At 40.9% G+C, this 10,639-nt stretch overlaps 1 protein-coding gene across 1 annotated transcript; it reads left to right on the top strand.

The window, feature by feature from the left end:
• Positions 1-6,150: 6,150 nt before the first annotated feature.
• gatm (glycine amidinotransferase (L-arginine:glycine amidinotransferase)) lies at positions 6,151-10,348 on the top strand. Its single transcript, XM_007560182.2, has 9 exons — positions 6,151-6,295; positions 7,185-7,403; positions 7,493-7,688; positions 7,799-7,989; positions 8,152-8,289; positions 8,406-8,570; positions 8,681-8,744; positions 8,842-8,958; positions 9,034-10,348. The coding sequence occupies exons 1-9, from the start codon at positions 6,227-6,229 to the stop codon at positions 9,144-9,146; spliced, it is 1,272 nt and encodes a 423-aa protein (XP_007560244.1). The 5' UTR covers positions 6,151-6,226; the 3' UTR covers positions 9,147-10,348.
• The last annotated feature ends 291 nt before the right edge of the window (positions 10,349-10,639 follow it).

The raw sequence follows: 10,639 nt of genomic DNA, 5'->3' as shown, positions 1-10,639 counted from the left end.
ATCAACCTTAGTAAAGATCCGTCCAGAAGAATCGGATCGTTCCTGAATGTCATATTACTATATTGCACTTTGGTCACAGCGTTGTCCCATATATGTGACAGGTCAGTCAACAGCTCCACACAATAATTCAGCGCATGAGTGACAACTTTTTTCATCGCAGATGCAACATGTGCCTCAGTACAGCTAGCTTTGCTAGCATCACGTCCACAGATCTTACCTTTCTTTAAGCTTTCCTTCCAAGTGACGCTAAAAGTTGGACTAAATCCCCACCGTCTGTGAAAGCGAAGCGCTGCTGATTTTACATGTCGCCATATATTATGGTTTATGCAGCGCTATTATATTACTGACGATTAGACAGACATCTTCTCCCGCTCAGAGGAAACCACTGCGCATGTCTTGGAGCACCGCGTGCGAGTAAATGGGGAGGCGACGGGTTACAAGCAGACACGTAAGTCACGTTATTGGTTGGATTTTACGGCGCCACCTTAAGCCCCTGAACTTCACATTTTAACAGAAAAAAAAGCGCAACGGGACTTGGATGTAACGAGTAACGCGACAGTTTTGTAGAAATGTAGTGAAGTAGAAAGTACAGATACTTACTGTAAAATATAGTGGAGTAAAAGTAGAAAGTACCCATTATTATATCTACTTAAGTAAAGTACAGATACACGAAAAATGTACTTAAGTACAGTAACAAAGTACTTGTTCTTCGTTATTTCCCACCACTGTTGTCCTAACCCTGGACACTGTCCAGGGCCCCCATCCTTTTCACACCACAGCCTCTGTCGAACATTTTTATTATTTTTTGCTACGTGCTGCCAGTAGGACGGGATAGGACCAAAAAAAAAAAGAAAAAAAAAGAAAAAGAAAACAGGGCAGCCTTTACTTAATAATGTAATGGCATCACAGGGATTCTTAATTTGATACATACATTCACCTTAAAGAAATATGGTGAGAAAAACATCTTTGTTAGCCCAAACATTGAAACATAAGGTTTGATCATTTGAAAAATGTAGATGTATCAAAGGAAATTAAAAAAGCAGAACGAATCTAGAATGGGTACATACTTATTTCCAGCATTGTAATCTTTAATTTTAATCCCTTAGACTATGAGTACATCAAGATATACTTGAATCATTCCAGCTTTTGGTTTTAAGGAGTGACCATGGTGCTGGATGGAAGGTTTTAACATTCCACCTTTAAATGCGATTCCAGCCGCTCTGCAGATGAGGGCCTCCTTTATTGTGTATTCTGTTTCACTATTGAGTCAGGTAAAAATTAAAAAGTTATGCAGTTTAAAACAGCCTGCATGCTTTTCTGGAATACATCTACATATACGGCTTGGTGGGACTCAAATGCAAACAAACAGGAATAGTTTTCACAATGAAAACAGACTTACAAAAAAAACTAACAGGATGAGTGTAATAGAATAAATGCTCAGCTGCTGTGGTACATTTCTCAGATCAGAATTAAAATTCTCAAAGCTACTTATTCGATCTCCAGTCTGTCACTTGTGCACATCACAACAGCAATTCCTCATGTCATTGCAAGTGCTTAGGTACGTCCACACGAATGACCATGTACAANCACTCCAAGCTGCTTTTGGTCCAGCTCGGAGTTGGTGAATGAAATTTGCAATATATTATGAGTTAGGATGTGTGTTTTTGGTTGATTTATTGTTACTGTTTTCCTGGGAAAACGCATATGTAACATAGACATATGCAACATCTACATATGCAGCAAACATATATGCAACTTAGACAAATGCAACATCTACATATAAAACATAGACATATGCAACATCTACATATTCAGCAAACACATATGCAGCGAACGCATATGCAACATAGACATATGCAACATCTACATATTCAGCAAACACATATGCAGCGAACGCATATGCAACATAGACATATGCAACATCTACATATGCATCATCTACATGCAACATAGACCAACGACATAGACCAACGACACATAGCAACGACACATTTGCACATATGACTTCTACTTATTTTTGACACAAATGGAACCCCATACTTCTACTTATTTTTGATACAAATGGAACCCCATACTTCTACTTATTTTTTATACAAATGGAACCCCATAAATGAGCACATAAAGTGTTTAGAGTTTTTCTCAGTTGCTGTGGTACATTTCTCAGATCAGAATTAAAATTCTGAAAGCTACTTGTTCGATCTCCAGTCTGTCACTTGTGCACATCACAACAGCAATTCCTCATGTCATTGCAAGTGCTTAGGTACGTCCACACGAATGACCATGTACAATTTTTTGTTTCTTACATTATCAATTTCTTGTGTTACGTTGATTAAATGTATTACGTGGGTCTCTGTTGAATAGCCCCAACCCCAAAGCATTTAAGAATTAGTTTGCCATATAAGACTTCATATGCAAAATGGTTGAACATCCATCCATCCATCCATCCATTTTCAGAACACCCTTGTCCCTCAGTGGGGTCGGGAGGGGTGCTGGTGCCTATCTCCAGCTAACGTTCCGGGCGAGAGGCAGGGTACATCCTGGACAGGTCGCCAGTCTAAATGGTTGAACAAGTTGTCATATTTCTACGTATTTCTGTTAGACTTTGTTTTTCCAAGACTGTCCTAAGTTGGTTAAATTGTTCCAAAATTAATCCTGACTTTTGTCAGTGAAGGTTAATGTGTGAAATATTAGCTCAATCAATAATCAAACAGATTTTCTGAAATAGCTCAAAGGTACATTTCATAAATTATCAACTGGGAAGTATGAAATGTAACATTTCTGACGATGGAAGAACATGGAGTTAGATTGGGTCAACACTGGCGCAAAAGGGGCACCACGCTAGACGGTGGAAAAAACATTTCTAGTTGGCAATTTCTGTTTTTTACAGCTGTTTGTGCCTGTGTAAATAATATTATCAATAACAGAGGTACAATACTGATTAGGCACCCCCCCACATACACACGCACACACACACACACACACACACACACACACACACACACACACGCACGCACACACACGGTAAGGCACTCTAGTTTGTGCCCCTTTGAGAACGTTCTGCAGTGAGGTTTTTTTTTTTTCCCATTTGAATTGTGCTGTCAGAGAGAAGAGGAAGAGAACCCTAACCCCAGTGGACGGAAGAGGCCAAGGACGGCAGTGAGCTTCTGATGCGATGATACGAGCCACACTTGAAGAGCATATTCTCATTGATGGGCTCACCAATCTTTTTATAATTGGTTGCAGACACAATTCTTCACAGAGATCCTCCCCCATATCCACGCACAACCTAAAGAATGTATGGAATGAGGAGGTGCACTATGTGTAACTCTGCCAATTAGCCAGATCTTGTTGCTCATGACTGATTTGTAAAAGCAGCAAGAATCATGAAACATCCACAGGCATGAATACATTTCAGAAGCATTGCAGTATAGATTATGTTAGTGTGTTTGTGGGAAATCTTTTTCAAATGCCCTTTTGGCCTCAAGCAGTCTGCTTCAAATTGAGGTTTTTCTTCTTTTCTTCCCCTTTTTGAGTCCAGCTTAGGCTGGACTCAGCTTAGGCTGGTGGGTAGTGGGTAGTGTTAGGTTCGTTCAGATTTGCTCAACAAAAGGGGTGAAGATGCTTCTCTAGTAACTCTTGGTCACCTCAGTTCTCCTGGCTTCAGAAGCAGCTTAAAACCAAAGTTTTAAAAGAGCTTTTCAGCTACATTTGTGGTACAAATTGAGGGAGAAGACTAAAATAACACGGAGGTGCATTTATGCAGCTAATTATACAGGCAGGACAATGCAGGGAGGCAATCTTAGAACTGAGTGACAAACTTCACTGGAACTTCCATTTAGACACACAAAAGGGGCATCTCCTTCCCTTGTTTCATTAATAGCACTTTATTGCTGTATTTTATCACAGACTTCTATATTTCATAACTACACATTACCTGCCACATTTCCTCCTCTGGTTCCTTCATCCCGTCTCTTATCAGCCACTCTGAGCCACTTTGTACCAAGGTTATCTCAAACAGTTCCTGCTGTCCTTCAATTTCACAAAGATATAAAAAGTACATTCCAGTTACACAAATGGTGACATGTGGTAAACACATAAGCTCAATGTAACACTTTCACACAGTGAGGCATGTTGGTCTCCAATGTTATTCTTATCAAAAAACTTAGGTAGTGACGCAACAGTCAAATATTAAGCAACAAATTCAACAACCCACAACGATTACAAAAGAGACTGTCCTGTTTAAGGTCTTGCTCTGACCTAAGAACTCTTTTAGTGGCTTGGTATCTCAAATTGTGCTGTGTTAGATGAGAACGAATCCTGCATGCTTATTGTAGAAAAGTTGAACTCATGAAAGTTGAGAGAGGGAGAAAAAGCATGCATAATTCTGAGACAAATGGAAAGTTTCAGCTTCTTTCTGTGGATGTGGCATTACCGTTCCCGTTGTCCGTGAAAGTCCCCTGGGATGGCGATGAATCACGTACCCCCCGACAGATGCCGATGTACCCATCAACCTGCAAAGCACAACACCTGCATAAGTCACTACACTGTTTAGATAAGCTACACGCTTATCTGCTTTATACGTCGCTTGTTTTGCCTGGGAATTTCTGTTATGCAATTCCGCTTGATTCTCTTCTCACTTCAGTGCTCTGTCTGGGATTTCTCCCGTCGACCTTTATTTCTCGGGTAGAAATTCAACTGGGCCAATCAGGAAACAGAAGGAGAAGTTGTGAACGGCGACATCAGTTGTAAGCGCTGTTTTAGAGCTGTAGACTGCCTGTATAGTTTGGCAGTGGTCAGAGGAGGCGAACAAAGCCAGTCCAGTCTATGTTGGTGACGCCTCCGAATATTGAATTAACATGAATGGCCGCCTCATTCAGCTCAGCACGTCTCTCTTCACAGTGGGACATAGTTGTTTACAGCACACAGAATTTCTGGTAAGCTCATTAGCAATTTAGTGAAATCATTTCTCAATAGCCGAGAGCCAGCTCGGTACTGTTTGTTTTTACCAGGCTATGTTTAGCTGGACTTTAAAGCAGGAATACTGCCATAAAGCAATCTGTTAAGGATGTACTTGATCGCCGATTTTTTTTTTTTTTTTCAAATATCAGTCATTTATCAATCATTTGATACAATAAAAACAACAAAGTAGTCAGTAGCAGAAAATGCTGCTTGGCATTTTTCCTTACAATTGGGAAAAATAATGAGGCTTTCCAACATTGTTGATTGGTTGCTGTTAAGCATTGTTGTAGCAAACAACAACACAATCGACAAAATGCACATTTTCTACCTTTCCCACATTTACTTATGAGCATAATAAAAAGGTTACACAAATCCTAAAAGTTCACTAGGAGATGAAAATCTATCTTCTTCACCATGTAGCCCTTGAAACGCAGGAATCAGTCAAAGATTTCTTTATAGGGCAAGAGCATATCAGAAGTCACTGAGGTCTGCGGGTGGGAGGGGGCGGTTGTGAAACTCATGTGAGCACAGTCCAGTGAAGCATGTGCTGTGGGAGCCTGTGCACAGCTCTCTCTATCGCTCCAATTGTATCAGCTCTGCTCAAACCTTTCTGACTTCCACACCGCTCCTAACAGAACTGATTAAAGATTTTCACGAAGCCGCGTTCATGCAAAACACACAACAAAGAATACAGGACGTCATCAGTCCTAAAGAAACACAAGCAGATCACCTTAAACCAGCTGCTGTGTATTAGATTAAATATAATACTCAAAATATGTATTATGTTTGACTGATTTTTGTCATTTGTCAAGTTATTTCATTTGGGATTTGTGCTTTTTAGCACTATTCGTAGTCTGATACACGAAGCCCTGAAGGCAACTCTTTAAAGCTAAACTCAAAGACTGCCATCAAACTTATAAAAACGTTGTTGCTTGCAAAACATCCTTGAGCGCTCCACGGGCGCATCCAGAAACAGCCAGCCGAACCGAACCGGTTCTTCATCCATTTTCAGATGTCTTTGAAGCTTCGGACGCCAAAAGCCCAGTTGATAAGAATTTGCTGGCGTAAGGGATTGTGTTTCAGAAATGCTTTTTCTCAAGTCACGTTGCCTCACAACATGAAAAGCGACCAATGACCTCAGAGACACGTAGTCTCTGCTCCTATAAAGTTGGCTGTGAGCTGAAGCGTCTCCTTTCAATAGCAAACAGAGAGAGAGAAAGTTGGATCCGGTGCTGCCCTTTGGTTTCGCTCATTATTTCTGTGGACAATGCTGCGAGTCAGATGTCTGAGAGGAGGTAGCAGGGGGGCCGAGGCTGCCCATCTGATCGGAGCCATGGTTTGTATTCTGGTGGTTTTATTTTTTTTTTTCTTTTTTCTTTTTGTTGTTGTTTCTTTGTTTTGTTTTGTTTTGTTTTTCAGCAAGAAAGAGAAATCATGCTTTTATTTCGTCTCACTGATCTTTTGTTTCAATGAAAACACAAGTCTTTAAAGGTGAATAAAGACATTTTGTTTGACTTTTTTCTTCATGACATCTGAGCTGATTGGGTTAAACTCAGGTTAATTGATTTATGGATGTGTTGGTTGTCTGCTCAACCCTTTAGATGTCTGGAAGTGCAAAACTAAAACAAGAAATGCACTGATCACTTCAAAGAAAGTAAAACAAGAAAGATTGGATTTTTCCTAACGGTGCAGGGTGTTTTCTTCCCTCTATTTTGTTTAGTCCCTGAGCGACAGCGAACAGCTGTTTCACAGCAGATGGCTCTCAAACTCTGTGACTCCGGAGCTGGTCTGGAGCCAGCGGGGCCAATACTGTAACCTCTATCTCTAAGAGATAAGGCTTCTTAATAACACGTTTACTTTGGCACCCAACCAATCTATCCCACTGAGATCAGTTTTCTTCGGCGTCTTGGAGCAGTTTCATCTTTGCTGTGTTTCTTTGATCCTCTTTTTTTTTTTTTTGCTTTAAGCTATGTTGTTTTAAAATTTTCTTCCAATTGTTTACATTTGTCTTGCACCAAAATAAAACCAAGTTCGTTGATAAATATGCTCATTTTGAAACAGTTTACTGCTCTGCGCTGATGACCAACGACTGTATTTTAAAATCAAACAGTTGATGCATTTTCCACAAAAAAAAGGCTATTTATTTATTTATTTGCAAATATTTTCTCACAAATTATGTAATCCGAAGCCTGAGCTCAAAGCTGTTCCGTTTTCTTCTCGCTCAGCTTGGCCGGTCAGTTGCAGGTTGGGTGCAGAGGACCTTCCAGAGCACTTCAAGTGCAGCAGCTGCTGCTCAACGCCAAGCAGCTGAAGAGGAACCTGTTACTGAGCCCATTCAGCAGGAGTGCCCCGTCTGCAGCTACAATGAATGGGACCCTCTTGAGGAGGTGATCGTGGGGCGAGCCGAAAACGCCCACGTCCCTCCGTTTACTGTGGAAGTGAAAGTAAGCGTCTCCTCTGACCCGTCCAACAAAGTGCAAATTGTAAAAGTGTGACGGTGATGTTAACTGTCCCGTCGTGACCGTCTGATCAGGCCAACACATACGAGAAGTACTGGCCCTTCTACCAGAAGCATGGGGGCCAGTCTTTTCCTGCGGACCACTTGAAAAAAGCCGTTGCTGAGATTGAAGAAATGTGCAATATCCTGCGTCACGAGGGCGTCGTTGTCAAGAGGCCAGAACCCATCGACTGGTCCGTCGAATACAAAACTCCAGACTTCAAGTCCACAGGTGAAAAAGGCGTCGTGTAACATTGACAGGTGCTACTGTCGTGATCTGACTGTTATTATTATCTTAATAGCTATTATTATAACGAGTGTGCATTGTTGAACATGTTGCAGGAATGTATGCTGCCATGCCAAGAGACATCCTCATGGTTGTCGGAAATGAAATTATAGAAGCTCCAATGGCCTGGAGGGCTCGGTTCTTTGAGTACCGTGCCTATAGGCCTCTGATCAAGGAGTACTTTAGAAAAGGTGCAAAGTGGACCACAGCTCCTAAGCCAACCATGGCTGATGACCTGTATGACCAGGTGAGGCACTCAAACAGCAGCAGCAAGGCTGTTGGATCAGGTTCTTCATATCGCCTCTGAACTCTTTGCCCCGTGACGTTTATAGTCGTCGTACGTGAAGAGAGACCAAGCCGCACAGTTTAATTGCTCTGGTGTAAATCATTCTTTTCTCCTGTAAACCAGGACTACCCCATCCGCACTGTGGAGGACAGACACAAGCTGGCTGCCCAGGGGAAGTTTGTGACCACGGAGCATGAGCCCTGCTTCGATGCTGCTGACTTCATTCGAGCCGGGAGGGACCTTTTCGTCCAGAGGAGTCAGGTTCGAAGCATTGCTCTCGTGCCAAGCAGCACTGATTCAATCCACAGGGAATCAGAACTGAATGCACGGTTGGGGTAGGTCATGAGGCTTTTTCTCTGCATACTGCCCCGACGCAGGTTACAAATTACATGGGAATCGAGTGGATGAGGCGCCATCTGGCCCCGGATTACAAGGTGCACATCATCTCATTCAAGGATCCCAACCCCATGCACATTGATGCCACTTTTAACATCATCGGCCCCGGATTGGTGTTGTCAAACCCTGATCGCCCATGTCGCCAGGTATTTTCAGAGAGAATACTCTGCTGCCCTCTTGTGGATGTGAAAATAAACTGTTCATGACAGTTCTCGATGTTGACCATTGCTATTTTAATTTTTTATCTGCACCTCAGGTTGACATGTTCAAGAAAGCCGGCTGGACTGTTGTGAAACCTCCGACACCTTTGATTCCTGATGGTGTGTACTTCAGCTAAAGCTTGGTTTGAATTGAAAAAAAGTTGTTGTTTTTTTTGTTTGTTTTTATTACTGAAAAAAAACCCAAACCTTTCTGCAGATCATCCACTGTGGATGTCCTCCAAATGGCTGTCCATGAATGTGCTGATGCTGGATGAGAAGCGCGTCATGGTTGACGCCAATGAAGGCACAATTCATAAAATGTTTGAAAACCTCGGTGAGTGTGACACTTTTAAATTATTCTGGTGTGTTTGATTTTAAAACCTAAATATATTGTTTTTGTTTCGAGTAGGTATCAAGACCATAAAGGTGAACATTCGCCATGCCAACTCACTTGGCGGTGGCTTCCACTGCTGGACAACCGATGTCCGCCGCCGTGGTAACCTGGAGTCCTACTTCCACTAGCCTCGCCAGAAAAAGGCAGTTTTTATTGAGCTTTAAAAACTAAAGCCTCAATCCGGAAGCTTCTTAGATACTTAAACATCACTAAAAAAAAAACGATTGAGCTTACATCTGATCAAATCTGCTGTGTGCAAATCTGAAATCCTAACTTGGGAAATTTGTTTAAACCCATGTGTTTTTTGGGGTTTTTGTTTTTGGTTCCACCAAAAGCTCCTCTCCGGATTGTGTCTTAATTGAACATTTATGAATGATTTTGGTCTGCTGGACCTTGGAGCGCCTTTGCAAGCAGCTTTGTTAAGAGATAAACAGCACATACAATATATGCTGAATAGCTGAATACCAAGAATCTTTTGTTTATTTCAAACAGGAATCTCAATATTAACTGTATTTCTGGCCTGGCAGGCATGAAGCTTACCCATCTAAAAGGGTAAGCTTTGGACAAGGTACAATTTGGTATGCGAATGTCACTAAACTTGGGCACAGGAGGTTAGAAGCTACCTCTGTTTGAACACTCAGGGTGCTTTTCCTCATCCAGACCTTCTTTTCCTTGTATTCTCACTACAACTACTCGTAGGTGTAGGTATCTGGAGCAAATGTCTCCTATATTACACGTCTTTTTCTTTTGATATCTATAATAAGACGAAGTAACATTTAAGAACAAAGGAAACTGCATAATGAAAAGCACCCTGAGGAATCACAACTCTACCTTTTTTTCCAATATCTTTTATATAGAAACGTGTAAAACTTTTGGGTGGTTCAAGACACCATTTTAATTGATCACATTTGTAGAAACATTGATTAAACTGGAAAACTTCTGCTTTTGTTTTTACAACTCTTTTTATTGGATTTCCCAGCAACAAGTGTTTTTATATATTTTCGTAAAACTCCGTGAGGTCCATATCAGATTTTGTATACCTTTTTCCTCTGCTGTTTTCTCCTGTTGCATATTTGGGCCAGTTACAGTACATGCTGCCAATCTTTTTCCGCTGAGCTACTTATTTGCTTTTACAAAACTGAAAATGCATGAGGGTATAGTTATTTCATTTTATGTGCTGCTTACGCAATTGAATGTCTTAAAATGCGTTAAATATTTTAGAGGAGATGAATTTGAGAGGAAATTTGGTTCAACAGAGTGATGATGCAAGTGATGTTTTGTAGTATGTCATGACAGTAAAATGTAATTAAAAAGACTCAAGTTTCATTGATTTGGCTCTGGATTTTATTTTTTTTTAATAAGTTTTAATTTACTTGTGAAAGGTAAAATAATAGTTATTTGTTACATTGTTTTGAGTGAGTTATGGTTGCAAAAATTAGCACTGAGCCATATTTTAGAATTTGATGACAGGAAACAAAGTCTTTAAATATTTGTTTTTGCTTGTTTGTTTGTTTCATTTACTGCTTTAGGGATAATGGCTTCTTCCTCCCTGAGTGGCCATGGTAGGAAATGACTCATGTCACTGTGGATAATGTCACTTCCTTACTGGCTTCTGCCAGCA

Source organism: Poecilia formosa, unplaced genomic scaffold, assembly GCF_000485575.1.
Source record: "Poecilia formosa unplaced genomic scaffold, Poecilia_formosa-5.1.2 Scaffold113, whole genome shotgun sequence".
Classification (NCBI taxonomy): domain Eukaryota; kingdom Metazoa; phylum Chordata; class Actinopteri; order Cyprinodontiformes; family Poeciliidae; genus Poecilia; species Poecilia formosa.
This window is presented reverse-complemented; position numbering and strand designations above follow the sequence as displayed.